Below are 21,272 nucleotides of genomic sequence, written 5' to 3' on the forward strand. Positions count from 1 at the left end.
AGGAGCAAAAGCCAAAATGGCAATGGAACACGCTGAAAGAAATAGCGTTCAGCACTGCAAATTTTCAGGCAAATCTGATGGAATTTCTTCGAAATGCAAATAATTAATATAATAAGTATTTATATTAAAATAATAATAACCATTGTGCCTTTAAATGTGCAGCAGTTGTCAATTTATTGTAAAAAATCACAATTTTTGAGTTTTTTTTCACACAAGATATTAGATGTTGCCGATGTGAACAACAGTTCACATTCTCAAAAAATTTCATTCGTTCCCCGGAAATGCACTCAATGGGAAGCGACTATAAGGTTTTGCCGTGTTAACAGTTTTTCATTTATTTTCACAACTCTGACAGATGTTCCTATCCTATACTGTTCCATACAATACATTTCCGATAGTTTAAGGCACATCCAAATAGAAAATTGTAATTTTTAACGATAATATTACTATCCGTCACATTGAAAACTATGTATATAATTCTGAATACAAAAAACACTGCTCCTTGAAATATTTGTTTTTTAATTTTATTTATTTACATTCTGCCTTAAGCCAATAAGTAAATTTCGTTGGCTATAATTGAAGTTAACAGGAATGGAAAGTTTGCAGTGAAAACCTTCAAACATGATTTTTATTGTTCATTTAATTTATTTGCATTAAATATGTATGCAGATATTTATCACAAGAATTTGTATAGCTACCATTTTAAAAAATGTTAGATGCTAAATGTTGCCAATGTAGTTTCACATCTTCAATAAATTTCAATCGTTCCCCGAAATGTATTCAGTGTGAAACGGAAAAATATTTTATAAGTATTAAGATATTACTTCTAGCAGGTTGGGCATATATCGCACATCTCTAATCTGATTATTGTTCGTTTTCTCCGAATGCCAATGCCCGAAGTTAATAATATTCACGAAAACTATGATTTTCAATCAGAAATTTAATAAATGTTTATAAAAAGTGTTAATGCATGTACACTCAAGACTTAAGACATTACATATTGCACAATGCTAAACACATAAATCTGTTATCTTCATAATCGATTTAAATATCATTTTAATTTTGGAACATTATTCGGTGTACATCAAATAAGTGCTTTAAACATGCGCGAATTTAAAGTGGTTGTGCTTGGTTCTGGTGGAGTTGGTAAATCGGCCCTAACTGTTCAATTCGTTTCGGGATGTTTTATTGAGAAATATGACCCCACCATTGAGGACTTCTATCGAAAGGAAATAGAGGTTTGTCATACATTTTTTTATAGCTAGTATATATTGTGTAAACACAATTTATACTAATGTACATATGCATATACATAGACACTGTAGGAACATATGTAAATTTAGATAGCTATAAAATGTATGTATATGTCCTATACTTAAAATTGCATGTATTTTTGTTTTGTGGATTTTAATATGAAAATGAGACTTTAAATCAGAAATATTCTGATAACTAAAATATGTATCTTACGAAGTCTGTAGGTTTTATGTTCTGACTCATGAATTGTAAAATGTTGAAAATATATAGATTCATTAAAATATTGAACATACACTATGTAATTATTATATTTAAACAGGTATTGAAGCTAGATACCTATTAAAATAGTGTGTATATGTGTGCAAAATAGGGACATTATGTTCATGTGTTTATATGTACATACATACATACATACATACATATGTAATTATAAGTACTTCTGCAAATACATGAGAAGTATATGTTGTTAGATAGAAGGACTCCGTTTATTAGCAAATACCAATTTAAACGCTGGTCAAACATAACAAAACAAAAGAGATAACAACAAAGAAAGATATATGCAAATTCAACTGCTTATTTATAGAAAATATTTCCTTCTAGATGTAACCGGGCTAAGATTTTAGTGGACATGACATTTTTATACCCTGAACCTATTAAAAATGGGCAATTTTGATGTGTTTTATTACAATTTGCTTTTTTATGCAAATGTATAAGATTAGGCGTGGTGGTAATTTAAGCAGCTTTGCATTATCTGAAGGTGACACGATTAATCAAACGAAAAATTTGACCGCAGGATTATTTTTTTTAGTTTAAGAAAAATGTGGGATGAAGATAAAAATATCGATGACGACCAAATATGCGACTGCGGATTGTCAAAGAGTAAGATTTATTTGTATACCCTTAACTAATTAAAAATGATGAAACAGGCAGGAGGATTCATCTTCGACCATAAAAAGTATATATGTATATTCTTAGGCAACATCAATAGCCGATAAGATCCCAGCCATGTCCGTTTACATGGACGTGTCGATCTAGAGTTCTAATTTTTTTCGATATCCCATTTTTATAATATCGATAAGTATCGATAAGAATCGAACTTTAAACGCCGAAGCTATTTAAAATTACATTTACGCGTTGCGTCTAGCTAAGGCATGAAGCACAACCGCTGTATACGTATATTTATTTATTTGTGATTTATGCATACAAGGTTCGTATTCTTGGAACGGCAGCTCCGCGCTGGGTTTAGGGTATCTCCCGAACAAAAACGAAGTCGATGCGGACCTGATCCACACTAAATGAATGTCAACCTTTTTTGTTCTAGCTGACCCAACTATATGTTGGGTTGGTGGTATTACTTCCGTGACAAGATTATAGCGTCCCTGTAGAACTTTGTCTGGGTTTTTCAGCATACCAAGGACTTTTCCAACACAATGTATCGCGAGTCGTAGCAACTTCCGCGAGTCCATTTCCAGTCATTGCACTATAGCTTGCAACTTTGCTGTTGGCTGCCGATAGTAGATAATCGATTAACTCTACATGTCCAGTGAATATGAATCATGCTGCATCATACGCAAATTCGCTGGCATTGAAAATTATGCACAACGATCTGTGTTGTCTTGGACAGATTTTAAATAAAGTTTCTCTCAACACACGCTGAAACAAAATTTTTAGGCTGACAATATAACAAGACAACAGTCCAGATGGGCATTGGGGTACTGTGATCCCAATACATACCTAAGACCGTCTCTGCATTTCCGAACTGAACGGGTCTCTGCGCAGTTGTGCTAACGCTCAACGGCCTTATGCTATGGAACAAGTAGCAGACAACTACTTTGGTCACTCTGAACGTAAAAAGAACCTGCAGAAAATTATAATTATGTGTAAGAATTATTAAGTTTACTATCATTAATGCAAAACATAAATATATTTATGTGTAACGAATAGAAGGAGATATCTCCGACCATAAAATATATATATTCTTGATAAGCATCAATAACCTAATCGATTTAGCTATGTCCGTTTGTCTGTCTGTCCGTCCGTCTGCATGTATGATCGCAAGGAGATCAGAACTTATAAGAGCTAGATACTTTAAATTTTGGGGTCCTCCCATTGCCCGCACAGTATAAATTTCCGATAATCGATAACTTACCCTGTTTCCAAAAATAAAATCAATATCGAAATCGTGCTTTTTGAGCAAATCTTTAGGGTTTTTAGAGCTAAAATACCAATTACATTCACAATTGTAATGCAATTGCCTTTTTGAGAATATACGAATAGTCTATCGTAGAATAAGATTTGCTGCCGAAAATTTCTTTAAGAACAATTTTATCAAAATAATATACATATATAATATAAAATATATATACATGATTACTGTTGCCAGCTTTAGATGCCAAATTAATTTTGTATATATGTATGTATGTGCGTATGTATGTATGTATGTGCGTATGTATGTATATATGTATGTATGCATGTAAATTGTCTTAGAAAATACCAACAGCAGACCAATTTGTCCTGTTGCGCGGCAAATTTAAATAAGAAAACGTATTTATTAAAGTCGCCCTCCTCCTCGATTCTCAAAAATGTAAGTAAGGCCTGCAGGCTTCACCTATGAATTAGTCGCAGGCGGCTTCTACGGGGAGAGCTGAGGAGCCGAACGAACACCAAGGGGGCGGAGCAGGAGGCGTTGGCATTTAGGTATGTAGGTATGTAGGTATGTAGGTATATAGGTATATAGGTATATAGGTATATATGTATATAGGTATATATGTATATATGTATATATGTATATATGTATATATGTATATATGTATATATGTATATATGTATATATGTATATATGTATATATGTATATATGTATATATGTATATATGTATATATGTATATATGTATATATATATATGTATGTATGTATGTATGTATGTATATATGTATGTATGTATGCATGCATGCATGCATGCGGCTCTCTTGGATAGGAGCATGGTAGCCGCTTGCGTGCCGCAAAATGTTTTCCTCGGCCTAAGTCCGATTTCGGCAGGCAAATCCTCTTCCTTTTTTGGCAAATACTGGGATAAAATTTCGAGAAGGACTCCATCCGAGATCGTTTTCACGTCTGCTCTATTGACTACGGCGTCCTGGACAGTTCTCCTCAGCTTTACTGTGGATTCGTCTTAAAATGTTCCCATTCGTAGGAGTTCTCCAGCTGCTGTGCGCATAATGCCACTAACGCTTTCTCGGTACTGCTACAGTTCCTGGCTGTCTTGCACCGTTTTGAGAACATTCGCAGATTCTTTTTGGAAACCGCGTTATCTTTCTATTGCTCCTCTTCACACAACATGCGTGGTAGGGGTTTTAATTGACCGGTTCCGTGACCTTAAGTACCTCTTCCCCTGGGAGATTTGTGATATTTTCCTTAATTTGGAGCAGAGTGAAAGAGAAGTGAATATATTTTATTGTTAATGTATAGTATATATAGAAGAAAGATACAATGTTTGTAAATGTTACAATTAGGCACTTTCAGCACTTTTACTTAGTTATCCTGAAAATCTTTAAATATGTTTTGACCACGAAAACATTACATAACATTTTCGTATTCCTTACAGGTGGACAGTTCTCCATGTGTTTTGGAAATATTAGACACTGCTGGAACCGAGCAATTTGCTTCTATGAGAGATCTCTACATAAAGAACGGACATGGCTTTATTGTGATGTATTCGCTGACAAACCATCAAACATTTCAGGTAAATATCTATGGAAGTGAAAAGCAAAAAAATAAGCTAAACTAAAACGGCGAGTAGAGTAAAATGAGAATAAGATAAAAGGCTCTAACCGAGAGTTCTCGACTAACATACTAATATTGTATACGCTGACATAAATTAGTTTGGAAGTAGGCATATAAAAAAATTAAGGGGACCTTTTGAAGTTAATTAAATTAATGAATGGCTATCAAAGCCTTTGAATCAATGTGTGAGATATTTGGCTGTCGCGTGTAGAAAAGGGTCTACCGAAAGCCCAAGGACAGCCCCCCGTTATTCGCTCACCTGCAATGAAATATTCTGACTCTGGGGATATGAGAACAGAGAAACTTCTTTCTGTCTGTTTTATACATTTTCAATGGGCTCAGATTAGGTATAGCTCATTTACAAACTTTGCAAATCTCCAAAATAATTATCATGATAAGAAAGAAGAGTTATAAATACATGAAATCGTCAAAAACAAGGTTAAAGTTAATTCAAGCTGTTATATATTTCGTTGTTACAAGGTTAATTCTATTTTTTTCTTTTTAGGATATTTCAAGTATGAAAAATGTGATTACTCGAGTTAAAGGAAGCCAACCAGCACCCATATTACTTGTAGCAAATAAATTTGATTTGGATTGCCAGAGAGAAGTATCAACTGCTGAAGGTAAATATAATTTTTTCTCTTATGAAGGTTATTATATATAAACGTATTTTATTAAATATAATGTATTCACAATATTCAAAAATTTCAAACATCGACAAATCACGCATTTCCTCCATATATGTTTGGGTTTAAATATGATGTTATAGACGTTTATATTATAAATCACACCATTTCAGAAAATGTCATATATAAATTATTGCATAACTGTGTGAAAATTAGTACAACGACGATTGGATAAATATGTGCTTTCAAAAAAATGTGTTCTCGCATATGTCATAGGATGTAAAATATAACATTAATTTGTCAAATGATCCCAGTAGCCAATTGATCAATCAAAATTGGCGGAAAGTTTGTGCCTCTGAGTCATGCGAGTCCGATGACAGTCGCCTCGAGTCCATCACTGCCTCCATCTGCGTAACTGCTGTTAAGATATTCTCGTAGTTTACCACTTTACTTAAAAAGCAGCTGTTTTGCAAACTTCAATTCACATAACTCCAAAATGAGATGAGCGCGGAGAGATAAAGCGAACTTTGACCACTCGCTGATAGTACGTGCCTTAGATAAGACTTTGTCTTTAGCACAGCTTTCGTGAAGCGCTTTTAAATTAGTTCTGTTGTCGCAGAACAAGTAAGAGCTAAGGCCAACTCTTGAAACGTTAAGGAGCAGCTATGAAGGCATTGACACTTAAATACACATTGGCTTGGCGCTTAGCCAGGACGCAACATATTGTATTGATATCGTGCGCATTTTTCCTTAGTTAATTTCAATCAGATTAGAATTTTAAAAATAGAACGACTGGAAAATTTTTGAATATCGAAATACTTATCTATTTTGCTTAATTATAGTCATAATTCATAAAAATATCTGCCATCTTTTTGAAAAAAGTACTTCACGACGGTTCTGGAGTCATAGCACTGCAAACCGCAATAAGCCATTTAATCAAATTTAAATTTTACTTTTTCCAGGTAATGCATTGGCGCAACTTTGGGAATGTCCTTTTATTGAAGCATCAGCAAAAGATCGAATAAATGTCAATGAAGTGTTTGCAACTATTGTGCGAGAGATGAATTTAACGCAAGAAAAACGACAAAAAAAGAAATACTGTTGTTGTACGCTTTTATAGAAATTTGTAAATACATAAGATTAATATAGTTAAAAATAAAACCATTAATATGTATGTAATAAATATATTGACCAAGTAATATGTTTATAATTAAGAGGCACAGCAACGCCATAAAAGAATAAAAAGAAAAACACGAAAGTTCGAGGGTGGCTATTAAATTTGTGCGTCTTACTCTGAAAAAATTATCATTTAAAATGAGTTTGCGCGAATGGTAAATATGCGATGTTCGGAACAAACTAATAGATATTATGATCAAATGTTGATGCATTATTGTTTGTATGATGGTTGCATATTTAACCACGGATGTCTCAATCTTATTTGCGTCAAATTCCCGACGATCTGGAGCTGGAATCAGTCACTTTAAAATGCATTTATTTATGTTTTTAAGCCCAAAACCAAATAAATTTTAAAGCAGAATTGTAAATTATTAAATTATTAACTGTCTACATTCATTCGTTTTTGAATTTCGAGGAAAGCTCAATGTGATGACCGATGCGCTAACAAGCCATCCCACAGATACATTTTAAAAAGCAGTTGTGCCGATGCCTCCTTAATGTGGGTTGCGAGTATGGGCCTTCTCCAATAACATCGAGGAAAATAGACATCAAGATCGATATTCGGGACACAGAGTGGGTGACGAGAAGTATATCTCCTGAATATTTCGCGTCACCAGTGGCTAATGGCAGAGAGGAGTTAGAATTGATCGGAAAGATGATATCTAGACTGGCAAAGAGGTATTTGACATGTTGTCTTCTAATGTTGAATAGCAAATAAATTAAGCCAGCGATCGTGTGCCTGTGAGACAGATAGAGAAGCCTATGGCGGTAATAAGTTTGTGGAATTGATCCGCGTCTGGAAATCCCAAGAGTCAAAACTACAAGCAGCGTTCCGGAATCTTGGCGTGTATATTACAAACCGCGTCTCCACGCCTTTTTATACAGAAATATCACTCCGGGCTCTGTAACTAGTTAGCTCAACCCCAAGGAGAGGGCGAATTTGCTGAATATCGCCCAATTCAATCTTCCGCGTGAATTCAACGAGCGGGATAGGCATCTCAACCTGCGAAGGCGACTGTGGCGACCTTTACTAAGATCAATGGGTTAAATGCGGCAGCTTTAGCTCCCTAGATGCAGAGGGCTTTGATGGGAAGTTGACACCCAATTTCGATGACCCCGATTGACTCATCAAGTTTATATCCCGCAATCCTGTGCGTGTCAAGAAGACAGGCTATAGCAAAAAACATATCACAAATTAAACATATCTTCCAGGGCTCGACAGGGATGAGAATGATCAGAAGCTTGTAGAAGTCAAGAAAACGAACCCGAAAGCAGTAAAATCGGCGCTAGTCTCCAACCTTTATATATGAATAGTTTCTGTGAGTAGACGTAGTTGGTCTAAGTTAAAGAATAGTCCCCTAGTGAAGAGAAGTAAACGCGGGAGGCGTTCGTGGAGGACGCCAATAATAGCGAGAGCACCGAACCAGTCTTGTATTCCCGCACTGGGCACTGGCATTGCGACTCCAGCAGGGAGGGGAATATTTTCGGCAGCGGCACGAGGAGGAACGTCCCAGGAATTTCCGCTATTTGTTGTACTTCTTCGTGAACCATGAGAGTGATTCTCGCCTCACACCATTAAAGTACACCTTAATGGCAGGATAACCGAGAGGTCGCGGTAGAAGTCACAGAAACGGATGCGAGGGTTGCTATTACGCCAAGGCAACGGTTGGTAAGATACCGCTTGAAGAGCGGCTACGCAGGTCGCATTCGCTCCGTGAACGCCAGGAGCGTCGTTCCCGACCAGCGAAGGAAGCCCTTAGCTACGCCTCCATTGTCGCCCCTAGAGTTGATATGAACACGACCTGACAGTTATTCACCCCTTGATGGTAGACTGAAGCCAAATCGTCACTGCAGTAAAGATTTGGCGGACAGCCAATGCCTGCTACAATTTTCAGTGAAGTCCCGAGCAGATTTATGAGCGAAGACTGCGAAGGACATGCAGACGCGCATTCGTCTTTGCCAGCAGTACCCAAACCAATATATAAAGATTTCAGCCTGCTCATCGTGGACTTTCCTTGTGCTATAGGGACCACTGGCCCTGGGGACAGTGGCGATACTGGGCAAGAGGGCCTGGGTTATCAGTCAGTGTTGAAGCCAATAGAAGGCATTCTGCGTCATGGAGGGGACCGCCTTCAGAACAATCAGATAGGGTGTGGAGAGGTGGTTGAGGCTGGACAACGCTTACAGTCAAAGAGGGCCCACCCTGACGATGAATGGGAGCGAGTAGACAGAGTAGACTCTCCGCTGACATACGGGCGAATCGACTGAGGTATACCGGACGACAAAAGAAATAGGGGCGATGACTGGGATTCGCACGAAGTCAAGAGATCGTGAGCTAGTTCCAAAATGGAGGGGTTAATACCACTCTAAAGACCGACGAGCCCTATCCAAGCACGAGATGAGAGAGTGGCCAGCAGATCTGAAACCGGAACTGGAGCAAGTCTTACAACCGAAATTGAATCTCTTTGAGGGTCTTAAGGGGATTCAAAATAGAATAATAAGACTCTGAAGCAGAGATTTTTTCATAAATACCCAAGAGGGGAATTGTCGAATAGGTAGACAAACTAATGCAGGAGAGCGCCATTGAGCAAGGTTAATGCTCAAATCAAATCAATGGGTACCATGTAATGGATGCTTATCCTGTGCAACGAATAAATAATATCCAGGAATGAATGAATCTAGTAAACAAAATACTTAATAGTATTTATTATTATTATTTTCATCTATTGCAAATTTCAGGTTTCCAATAATATTGTCGCGTGCCAAACGAAGGTGGAGTTGCAATTTGAACACTGCAAGGTTTACGCGTGGCGTATGTAGGGCAAGGGTAAGTGTTTGCAAGTGCAATAATGCATGTCTTTTATTGTGAACGAATTACATAGGTTATATTCCCTCAGAATCTTACCGCAGTTTTTTCTCCTACGGCCTTACCTACACATCTAATAAGGCTAGTTTAGCTACTGGACGAGCCTTCACTCCCACTCGATTGCCCCTTCGCTACTTCCTGCGTGGCACGTCTGGGTTGCGTCTGAGCACCACATCACCATAGCAAATCGACTCGTCGCAGGTACTCCAAGACCCACCGCTTACATAAACGGTTTATAGCTGCGCTACGTGTCACTGCTTCCTTGTGGCGCATCTATCGTACCGCTGCTAGTGGACACTGAGTGTGTCAGGCAGATTGGCTACTCCCTTGAATAGATAGTTCGCTGTTAAAGGGGCTTTCTGGTCCACAGACGCCGGCAAGTGTGTAAGCGGGCGAGAATTCAGAACATTCTCGGCTTATATCAGGAAACTTTGTTGCTTGGTGCCCCCTCCTTTACTGTGTGGCGTAGCACTCTCTTGGCTCACTGCACCATCCTTTTCCAGGCTTCCCTTCGGCTGTGTTCGCTGGGCAGTCCATTCAATGCCTCTAGAAGATAGCTCACCCTAAATTTACTCTGGCTCGAATAAGTGTATTAGCCTTTTGGCTTTTCAGTTGGCCCCAACGAAGATCTTTCCGTTGTCACTGTGCAACCTTAGTAAGGCTCGCGACGGCAGGGAAAGTTCCTGATTACGATTATGCAGGAATCAGTTGAAAGGTCATGTGCCAACCGCAAATGTTAGCCTCTTTTTGTCAGACATATAAACGAGGCAACACATCGCTTTTCCTTTTGACGTCCGTTCGTCATTAGTAGTGGTCCAAAGTAATCCCGACCCGTAAACTTAAATTTCAATCCACTGGCAAAGGATCGCGCTAGTTGCGATCTATGTTGCTTGCACACGCTATCCATAAATTACTGTACGCAACACTCGACGCAGCTTTTTTATCCAAAATCTGGTCCTGATGTCACCTATCGTTGCATCCATTATCATATGGTAATAATACATATCAGTTCAGTCAGTGCTGACCTCCTCTCACTATGCGGTACACACAATGCGGCATCGATCCTGCCATACGCAAGCCCCCGCTTATACCGCTTCGATTACCGACTTACTCTCCATTGTAGGAGACTTAAATCTCGTCGGAGAACGCTTCACAGAGCTCCCGTCGTATCAGCAAGTACACACATTGCATAGCGGTGAGGCAGATTTTCTCAAGCGCGTGACCCTTAGAACCCAAGCCGTCGTCCGCACCAACCGACTGTAGCTCGAGAATCTCTTAAATGAAATGATAAAGTTATTTGCTGTAGCCAATGCAAGTTCACGCGTCATCTCTTCTTCATCATCGCAGGATGAATATTCCATTCTGTAGCTGCTCCAAATGTCATTACAGTCATCTCATAAACATCAGGCTCCTGTAATCATCGCTGTGTCGCTTCTATCCTGCGGGCGGATCAACACTTGATGGAACATTGCTATGTGACAAACGCCAATTGTGGAAGAGGATAGAAAGCAGTGACCTATAGTGCTGCGGCCCCTTGGTAATGACGAATTCAGTGAAATGTCACTGACCTTGGCTGCCACGTCGAATACCTGATTCGTCTGATCTTACCAGGCTTTTTTTGATTTTCAAGAACAGAGTGCGGCAGATACCAAAGTTTGTCGCTTTTGGCTTTTGTCGCTCTTGATACCCAGGCGTCGAGAATATCAATTTTCAACATAATCGTCCGTTATTATCATGTAGGTTTATTTAAACTAAAAGTCGCACTTCATCTTTCTCTTCATGTTGACCTATATTTTGTATGTCATATTGTTGGTTTGTGGCAATTCAGCATTATCGCGGCTCCATAATAAACCTGTCTGGTAGCGTTGCCCTATTTTCACCGTGGTGTGTTCGAATATCTTCTGTGCTCGTACATCGTCGCTGGCTGCGACTGGTGGTGTGCGCTTCTCTATATAAAAGGAGTCATTTACCGTCCTTTGGATTGCATGCTGCTGTGCAGCTGCTAGGAGGCATGACTTCGATGACGTTGAGTCGATTGACGTTTTACCGGCCCAAATAACTACCACCCATCCAAGTTCGGTGGCTGCGGCATATGGCCTCTGTGTTGCAAACCTTCTAGTTTGTATTGGCAATCCAAGCTGAGCATGGTCTAGTCCAATCAAAAGTTTCGTTACCGCACCGCAATACGGTTTCAATGGAAGTCGCTCACCGTTGCCCAACGTTTGGATATCACGTCGTTGCAGACTTTGCATTGGTAAACGCAGGTTTGACACGGCGTACATATATCGCAATACATGACGTTTGCGTTTTCCCGCTTCAATAATTTCCGTGCTTACCACGCTTCCCCTTTAAGATCTAGTTAGCGTAGTAGATCATCATCCCATACGTATCGATCAGCTAATTGGTCCCGTGCAATGTCACTGTCAAAATGCGGAATTGTAGTTGTTCTCAATTCGAATCCGCACAACTTAAGTTCCTTTGTTGCGTCACTTGGGCATTCACTGGCCGCGGTGCCCCTATGTCGATGCGGCATCCTACCAGTATTTATCACTCCATCACCTGTTGGCTGCGGTGCCTTATGACTGTTTGCAGGCATTTATTGACTTAACACTCTTTGGCCGTTTAGCAGATCCTTGCCATGTGGCATCCAACTATTTGGCTTTGAAGCTAGGTTAAAGTCGTTTAAGTCCCTGACTTGCCCATTACAGATTTGGCACTGCTTGGTGCGAACTTGGCGTCGCCCTTCATTACTATGGTCAATGGCATGCAGTACTCTACGCTTCTGCTCTTAAATATCGACGTCCCCAGCCGTACATACCACATTGGCGTAGTCCGATAACCACGCGCTAAAATGTACGAAAGTCGGGAAGGGCCTAATTGTGCCACCTAGTTGGTGCTAACTTAGCGACCAAATCTACAATCAATGTAGGATTCGGTAAATGCTATTCTCCTTTAGCTGATTGTAGACTGTAGAAGGGCGGCAAGGTTACTCACGCGTGTAGCAAATGGCACGAGTTTCGCTATACCTGCACTTTCGAATATTAAGTAGCTGGCTATATATTAGTATGGGCGGCCATAACTAAGACGTAATTCTTCCATCATGTTGTTCACATTCCTGCGGTGTATGAGCAATGACTTTACAGTATCACGTGCATCGCCAAAGTTGTATCCGCAAATGCACAGAAGTATATAGCTCAATACTCAGGTTGGCCCCCAAACTTGGGTAGATCTGGTAGTTTGCGTAGTAGGCATCTTTGGTCCTAGAAGTGGCCCATGCTAGGTTGGTTCTCTTATGATGGCGGGAATCGGTCGTTGGCTGCGCAATACCTGAAGAACAATATGGATTTGAGCGACTTGATGTTGTTCAACAGTTATCCTTAAAGTCCCAAATTTCCACGCAATGACGTCAATGCGAATAAAATTTCATGTCGCGTGCAAAGAGAAGGTGTTGTTACGCCTAGCCTCTGGCCCCATGTTACTACCGATGTTTATAGAGTCCGTGTATTTAGTGCAAGTGTAAGTGTTTGCAAGTGCAATAATGCAAGTGAAAATTGTAATACGCATCATTCAAAGAATGGCGATTATGTTTAAAGACAAAGATTGACTTTAAAAAATTCGCTCTTGGCTGTACCACGAACCAAAACTGTCGTAAATATATTTATTGGTCTTTGTAATATGAAATGTACCATTAAACCAGTCAAATCATTCTAAATACTGTTTGGTCACAATTCGTTTTTTACCACTAACCAAATAAATGTAGAATAACTGATCCGGCTTGCAAGAATTGATTTGACATTTGATTAAAAAAAAAAAAAAAAAAAAGAATTGTTTCACAATTTCTAAATCCCAATAAATTAAAAATGGGTAAAAAAATTACTAAATATTTTAAATACATTTAATTGAACATTTAGAATAAATGGCCCATTTTCAGGTCAAAAAAAGTGAGGTTAGTGACAGGTAAGTTAAACACATTATTAAGTATTTGATTTATCGGGATGGGCAGGCGACAACAAAATTGGTATAATATACGAGAAGCTAAATTCCAAAATCTACGAGATAAGTTAAAAAAAAGAATTTTTCGATTGAATGGAAACGCGATCTGGGCGGGCAAAAAGAGGAGATCCGTTATTTGTAGATTCTGCGGACGTCGCGCAGACAGACATGGAATAATTGAATTTACTATTGATGTTGATCAAAACAAAAATTATATATATATATATTTGATGACATCGGAAATGCGTCATTCAGCCTGTTTCATACATCTGCACAAAACCTCTATACTCTTTTATTATCCATATTTAATGGGTTTAGGGTATAATGAATAGGTTTAACCTAATCATATCTGTTTGTTGTACGTGTTAACGTATATATATATTTATGTGTGAATACATGCAATAATGAATAAGTGATCAGTTGATCCGTTTCTTTTTTTTTTTGGCATGTCGACGATTAAATACCCTTGTGAAATTCGTTTAAATGGTAAAGATAACTTGGAAAACTAAAAACTTTTTCCTTAAAGAGACTCATTTCGTAAATGCCAAGCTTGGATTCATAATCTTGAAAAACAAAGAGGAAACTAATAAATAATATATAATCAAATAATAATAATAAATAATAAATTAATATAATATATAATAAAATTGTCCGATGTTTCTTAGATTGTGCTCCATTGTAAGAAGAGTAACGAAATTGATAAACGTCGGGATTTGTAATTGATAAGATTTTCGAAGATGTCTTCCTCTTCAAAATTATAATATCCTCTGGCAGGGTATTAAAATGAGTCATCAATGTTATGATTGCAATGCAACTATTAATTTTTCTTGTTAGAAATTTAAATTTTTATAAGTAAGACAAATTACAAATGCAAAGTTAATAATATATTTAGACCAATCACCAGTTTGACATTCAAGCGTGACGGCCTTTAATTTTTTTTTAAGTCTAAAGATTCAAAGTTCACACTTACATACAAGCATATGTAAGTACATGTATGGATTTCAATGGGGTTTGCTTTAATACATGTGCATCAATAGATTCGTTGACGTATGTCGACATATGTATATATACATACACACATACATATGTACATATGTTGTAAGTCGATATTATAAGTCAAAGGGGCTTGCACACACACACACACATATACATTTATACATGTGTATATGTGCAAACCCCTTTGATTTAGATATAGATAAATATATATATATATATATTAGTCGAGAGACAACAACGAATATATCTATCATTGGCCATGTATAAAAGCAAACCCCTTTGAAATCGTCGTCAGTTTGTTCAAGTTATTTGGTTACTTCACAACTAGTTTTGTTGCACATTTGAATTTGTTAAACTAATAGCGACTAAAGCGATTAGTTAGTGGATAATCTAGTTGCTGTTTTGATTTTTGTGGAAAAATTGTTCGACAATGTGTGTATAAGTTTTTATACAATTTCTTTAATCATTGATTTACTTCAAAAACTGAATTACTCAACCAATTCACAATGTATATAGACTCACAGTATATATATGTATATATACATATGTATATACATTGCAAATTGTGAATTGCAAATTTAGTAGAAGGCTGTTTTATTACACATATTTCTTTCAATTATTTGTTCAGTTAAGTTTAAATCAAAGTCTTGAACTAAATTATTAACGAACTATTTACATGAATATAATATTGGAAATCGGATGTGAATCAATTCTGAGCAGAGCTTTGAAATGAATGCTTTTACTTATTATGTACTTATTTTTAATTATATTTTTTCTTAGCTTATTTCAGAATGAAGGCTTACTTTCTGTTATTGGCCCTGGTAATAGCATATGTCGCGGCTGAGGAGAAATATACGACAAAATATGACAATATTGATGTGGATGAAATATTGAAATCCGATCGTTTATTTAATAACTATTTCAAATGTCTTGTGGATACTGGCAAGTGCACTCCAGAAGGCCGAGAGCTCAAGAAATCCCTGCCGGATGCCTTAAAAACGGAATGCAGCAAGTGTAGCGAAAAACAAAGGCAAAACACGGACAAAGTTATACGATACATCATAGATAATAAGCCGGAAGAATGGAAAGTGTTGCAGGCCAAATATGACCCCGAAGAGATTTACATTAAACGTTATAGGGGACAGGCATCCGAAGCCGGAATAAATATTTAGTTCCACACAAAATACTATCGATACGGAGTCTGTAATATTTTTAATGCAATCTTAACGAAAGCAAGTTGAGTCCATTGTATAACATACGAAATGGGGTAAATGGTATGATTTAATAAAATTAAATTAAAAATGTATTGCTTATAAATATTTGGTTTTAGTCTAGTCAATTTGTATAGACTCCACCTAAAACTGTTTTTGTATAAATATAAATGGTTAGTTTATTCAAATTATGCGTAGATGTAATTACTGTAGCACTAAATGTGGAAGCTACTATAATTTTGCCATATATATTCTAGTTGAGTAGAGTATAATAAGTTGTTGTATGGAAAACTTTTTTGTTTTTCAAGATATCTTGACCAAACGCGGCATTTATTAGTTTTACTTTGCTTCTTATATATATGCAAAATCCTATCAATATCGGACCACTATATCATATAGCTGCCATAGGAACGATCGGTCGAAAATTAAGTTGTTCTATGGAAAACTTTTTTGTTTTTCAAGATATCTTGACCAAACGCGGCATTTATTAGTTTTACTATGCTTCTTATATATATGAAAAATCCTATCAATATCGGACCACTATATCATATAGCTGCCATAGGAACGATCGGTCGAAAATTAAGTTGTTCTATGGAAAACTTTTTTGTTTTTCAAGATATCTTGACCAAACGCGGCATTTATTAGTTTTACTATGCTTCTTATATATATGCAAAATCCTATCAATATCGGACCACTATATCATATAGCTGCCATAGGAACGATCGGTCGAAAATTAAGTTGTTCTATTGAAAACTTTTTTGTTTTCAAAGATATCTTGACCAAACTCGCTATTTATAGGTTTCACTTTGGTCCCTTCATGTATGCAAAATCTTGTTTACATAGGACCACTATATCATATGGCTGCCGTAGGAACGATCGGTCGTAAATGAGTTTCTTGTATGAAAAACTTTTTTATTTATCAAGGTATCTTAACCAAACGCAGAATTTATTGGTTTTACTATTTTCCCCATATATGTAAATGCTAAATCCTATCAGGGTCGGACCACTATATCATATAGCTGTCATAGGAACAATCGGTCGTAAATGAGGTTCTTTTATAAAATTTTTTTCGGCGTCATTTATTTTCCCTGGGCTTCTTAAATTCGAGCAAAGCATTGTGAGCATTATGAAAAGTTTCGGTCTGTAAGGGTATAAAATCTTCGGCGTGCCGAAGATAGCCCTTCTTTCGCGTTTATAGTAGGAGACTTGAACATACTGTGATTTCTGTCGTTGGTCTCACACTTATAGTATATAATAATAATATAAAATGTTCAAGGCTCAAATATGACAGTTTAAATTGTGTATAAATGTGTAATGTGCGTTCCTTTCAAATATTGGTCTCAGCTGTTTGGAGAATAGGGGAAAGTATCCCAAGAATAGGGGAAGGTATCGAGCTGTGAATACTTTACCTGAGATTTGTTACAGTTTATATCTGTAACTCTTATGGGCCATGGCCTGGAGTCTTGAAAGATATAAAAAAAATGCTTCGTCTGTAGTTTAAATTCCAAGTGATTTATTTATATGATTTTGCTTGATGTCGCAAGACACTTAATCTGTATATTATATTCTAGAAACTACATTTCAAATTTGAAAATTTGAAAAAAATAGTATTTCGATATCGATTTTTATGGAATGCTTGGAAACGGAGCAGGTTATCGACTATCGGAAACAAACGCGTACTGCGCGGCACCAAGAGTAACTACGTTCGTAATTTCCAGTCTCTAGCTTATAGTCCTGTAGGTTCGTGAGTTTTTCGCGATTATACATACGGACGGACGGACAAACTATTAGACCCTTTATACTCATGTTCAATGGGTTTTGGGTATAAAAATAGAATAATCATTTAATTTAATTTTATAAATGTTTCGCTGTCAATAATCTTAAAAATGTCTTCACGAAAGTTAATCAAGTTTTCATTAAAACAGTTACTGCTTTCATTATGTAGTTTTGCCATAACAGGTTTGATGTTTCCAATCTGCGCCGTCTCGGCTAATTCAGTGAAATACTGCATCTGAAAAAGTTATAAATTTAAATTAAATGAATGCATTACTATAATAATATTATGTTATCAATAGGAAGAGCCCGACAAGAAAATACTTTGTACGCATCATCGACTAGCCGTTAAAAACATTCAAACTTCCTTTTAAAAATGCTGAGCAGCACTTTGCCAATAATTTCATCCTCTTGCCGGCAAAAGATTGATGCATTTTCCATGGAAGCGGAGTGCCCTGTTGCTTGAAGATTTCTGTGTCCAGGCTTATCAGGAAAATTGGGTCACTCAGTTGCTGAATCGCAAAAATTCTGTATTTTGTTTTTGTGATTCGTTTGGACATTTGGGACCAGGCATAACTAAGGGTCGACAGACTTGTGAGCAAAACTTGCCCATTGCACGTGATTCGGCGTTGAAGGAGCTATGCGGCAACTTTCAGAACATTCGACATATTTGATAATTGCCTAAAGATGCCGAAATTTAAAATCAAGTATTGAGCGATGCAAGCGTCTTTTTAAAATACAGGTTGTTATACTACTTGTGAGATCTACAAAAACCGCAATTCATACAACGAAAAGGGCTACATATAGGAGACATATGCACTTATGCTCTTCTTCTGAAATTGGCAACAAATCACAGTAGGGATATATTTTTGGGCAAAATCTGCTGATTCATATCGCATCGTGGGATATTCGCAAAAATGTGCAGCGACAAAGATTGTATCAGATGCAACGCCACACCAAGCTTTATCCCAACACCCGCCACCAAACAAGGGTGTCTTTTGGCATGAGTCAATGGAGGTTCAATTGGTTGGATTTTTGTTAGCAATCTCTAGATAGTTCTAACTGGGCAAAAATCGATTTTCCGATTTACACACAGAAATCCTTAAAAACTTATGGAAAATCTTATTAGCGTCGGACCACTTTATCTGACAGCTGCCACAAGATGTCAAGTTCTTGTGGAAAAGATTGATATTAAATAGTCAACTGCAATAGGATCGATCGAACTAAAGCTAAGTTTTTTTGTACAAAATAAGATCTTTTGAGCATTACCTGATCGATGCCCAGCATATGAGCTTGTCGCTTTTTGTAACCCCTTGCCCAAAGTTTTTGCATGCTTTGTAGTGTATCTGCTGTCATTTCTGTTCTCGATAACAATTTGTTTGTTCCAAAAAAGTAACTTAGAACAAAACGTGCTTGTATATCCATCATTTGAGCTGCGCATACGTAAAACGGCAGCCCAATAAATGCCATTGTTGGATTTCGTATATTGATGCATTGTTTGTACAGCATTTGGACACAGTTGTCTTCAACGTATATGCCAGAAGAAACACTGAGAAAGGGGAAAGAATACTTGTATCCAGTACAGAAAAAGACTATATCAAATTCTTGATAAGATCCATCCATAAAATATGCTCCCTTTTCAGTGAACTCCTTGACATCGGGTTTGGTAGCAACATTTTTAAAAAATATCGAATCTGAAATACCATTCAAATGATGGCTTAGTACGACTTGTTTTGCAGACATTGATATGATATTTGATAGGTCCAAAGCACTTGGTCCTCCTCCAATTACCAGCACAGACTTTCCTAAACGTTTTAGAATAATAAACATTTAATATATGTATATATAATATGTGAGCTATGTTATTTACCATAGAAAAGATCGTTGTTTCTGTAATCATGGCTGTGCAAATATTGCCCTCTAAATAGATTTGCATTCGGAATTTGGATATAATTTGGCGTATGATAGTGTCCATTTGCAATGAGTATTTTATCAAAGTAATGAAATTGCAATTTATTTGTCAATAAATTCTTCACAAGTACCTGTAAGAAATTAATGGTTTTACATTAAATTAATATCCTCATTGATGCTATAAACTTGTTGTTTTACTTACTTGCCACTTCTCTCTTTTTTTTAAGACCCGTATCACGTATGAATTAAATATTATGTGTTCTCTCAATTGGAAATGATCAGCGTACAGATTTAGAAAGGCACAAATCTCTTCAGACGAGATATAGGAATTTTTCTTAGCACCGATTTCAAAGTCTGGATATCCCATAATCTCCTTGGGTAAATTTGTTCTAAGTATATAGAGAAATATAATTGTAAATATATTGTTTTTAATGCTGAATCTTAAAATGTGCAACGCATATATATTCTTGATCAGTATCAACAGCCAGGTCGATAGCCATGTCCGTCTGTCTGTATCGATGCGAACTAGCCTCTCTTCTGTTGCACGCAGAACATGTGTCGGAACCGGCTGGATCAGACCACTATATCATATAGCTGCCATAGGAACGATCCACGAAGAGGGATACACTAAGAGACAGCAACACAGGATTAATCAGTGCCTGCCTAAAAATGTCCAAAAGTGGTAATGAAATGGACCAGTGTTGATTTTCGTATCAACCGGAAACTATATAGTTGCCGAGATTAGTTTCGGACTGATGAACTAGGTATTACTCAGTGTATGAGATATTTGGAAGTACCATGGTAGAAGCCCCTACAGAGGTTTCCCCCGTGGACCACGTCGGTCCACATGTATGAACGACACGTCAGGTTTGTCTTAAATCTTGCAGTTTTAAAGCTCTTTGCAGGGTATTGCTAAGTCGGCACTCCCGACCAGAGCACTCTTGTTTCAGGAAGTCAATTTGCAATTTCTAAGTCTTTATGAACTTCGAATTTGTAATAATCAATAAAACAATTGATATGTGAAGAGTGTTTATTGTAGAGTTGGATATTCAATACATAATTCTAATTTTAAACATATTTATTACTTCAGTTCCTAAATTACTTACCGCAAATTTTTGTACATACTGCTGTGCACATCAATGCCGTCAACTGTTCCAGTATTTTTGTCATAGACCCATGTACCTCCGACTTGATTCGAAAGCTCAAATATTGTCGGAGTTTGATTGAGCTCAAGTGCGCGTCGAGCACAACAAAGTCCTGCAGTGCCGGCACCAATTATACACAAGCTCATTTTTCTTTAAACAACAATTAACAATTGATGTATTCCAATTGAGAAAATGTTATTGAGTACTATATTCATTTTAATCAGCTTATATACAACTGATGTCTTATCTGCAATTGAATATTATGCGACATGTTCCCATTTTCACTTTCAATACTAAAACGTTACTTTTTAATTTGCTGGCTTCAATCAAATTTAATTAACTCGTTTGCACTCGCTTTTTTTTAAGAATATAATACAAGTTAAATAAATAAAATGCATTTCTTTATTTAGTAAAATTACATTTTTTATCGATTTGGATAAATTTTTTTTCGACATTTTTGGAACTAGATTTCGTTTGCCAAAACTTTCGAAAAGATTAACCGATTTCCAGTAGCTTTATAAAAATGAGGAAATACACAA

General features: G+C 37.0%; 3 protein-coding genes across 4 annotated transcripts; 2 read left to right on the plus strand and 1 right to left on the minus strand.

The window, feature by feature from the left end:
• Window positions 1–921: 921 nt before the first annotated feature.
• Rap2l (Ras-associated protein 2-like) lies at window positions 922–6,940 on the plus strand. The gene is made up of 4 exons (XM_064686364.1): window positions 922–1,238; window positions 4,858–4,995; window positions 5,542–5,659; window positions 6,625–6,940. The coding sequence occupies exons 1-4, from the start codon at window positions 1,104–1,106 to the stop codon at window positions 6,780–6,782; spliced, it is 549 nt and encodes a 182-aa protein (XP_064542434.1). The 5' UTR covers window positions 922–1,103; the 3' UTR covers window positions 6,783–6,940.
• An 8,024-nt stretch (window positions 6,941–14,964) lies between these two features.
• Window positions 14,965–16,010, plus strand: EbpIII (Ejaculatory bulb protein III). 2 transcript variants are annotated; one of them, XM_064686366.1, is made up of 2 exons: window positions 14,965–15,125; window positions 15,474–16,010. In XM_064686366.1, the coding sequence occupies exon 2, from the start codon at window positions 15,485–15,487 to the stop codon at window positions 15,863–15,865; it is 381 nt and encodes a 126-aa protein (XP_064542436.1). In that variant the 5' UTR covers window positions 14,965–15,125; window positions 15,474–15,484; the 3' UTR covers window positions 15,866–16,010. The 2 variants fall into 2 exon arrangements, with proteins under 2 accessions (XP_064542436.1, XP_064542437.1); XM_064686367.1 differs by having other exon boundaries at window positions 14,982–15,125; window positions 15,484–16,010.
• Window positions 16,011–17,508: 1,498 nt separating this feature from the next.
• Window positions 17,509–20,920, minus strand: Fmo-1 (Flavin-containing monooxygenase 1). The gene is made up of 5 exons (XM_064687193.1): window positions 20,695–20,920; window positions 19,791–19,977; window positions 19,548–19,719; window positions 18,947–19,482; window positions 17,509–17,915 (listed from the first exon to the last, which is right to left on the minus strand). Exons 1-5 carry the CDS (start codon window positions 20,877–20,879, stop codon window positions 17,748–17,750), a joined length of 1,248 nt encoding a protein of 415 aa, XP_064543263.1. The 5' UTR covers window positions 20,880–20,920; the 3' UTR covers window positions 17,509–17,747.
• Between the last annotated feature and the right edge of the window lie 352 nt (window positions 20,921–21,272).

The sequence above is a fragment of the Drosophila montana genome, unplaced genomic scaffold (assembly GCF_035044405.1).
Source record: "Drosophila montana isolate Dmon_TW-CO22-7 unplaced genomic scaffold, ASM3504440v1 contig_3200_1, whole genome shotgun sequence".
NCBI classification, from domain to species: domain Eukaryota; kingdom Metazoa; phylum Arthropoda; class Insecta; order Diptera; family Drosophilidae; genus Drosophila; species Drosophila montana.

Coding starts and splice junctions, on each gene's coding strand:
- Rap2l (XM_064686364.1), top strand. CDS start 1,104: ATGCGCGAATTTAAAGTGGTTGTGCTTGGTTCTGGTGGAGTTGGTAAA. Junction 4,996..5,541: donor CAAACCATCAAACATTTCAG/GTAAATATCTAT, acceptor TTTTCTTTTTAG/GATATTTCAAGTATGAAAAA. Junction 5,660..6,624: donor AGAAGTATCAACTGCTGAAG/GTAAATATAATT, acceptor TACTTTTTCCAG/GTAATGCATTGGCGCAACTT.
- EbpIII (XM_064686366.1), top strand. CDS start 15,485: ATGAAGGCTTACTTTCTGTTATTGGCCCTGGTAATAGCATATGTCGCG.
- Fmo-1 (XM_064687193.1), bottom strand. CDS start 20,879: ATGAGCTTGTGTATAATTGGTGCCGGCACTGCAGGACTTTGTTGTGCT. Junction 19,720..19,790: donor AAAAAAGAGAGAAGTGGCAA/GTAAGTAAAACA, acceptor AATTTCTTACAG/GTACTTGTGAAGAATTTATT. Junction 17,916..18,946: donor ATATGCTGGGCATCGATCAG/GTAATGCTCAAA, acceptor TAACTTTTTCAG/ATGCAGTATTTCACTGAATT.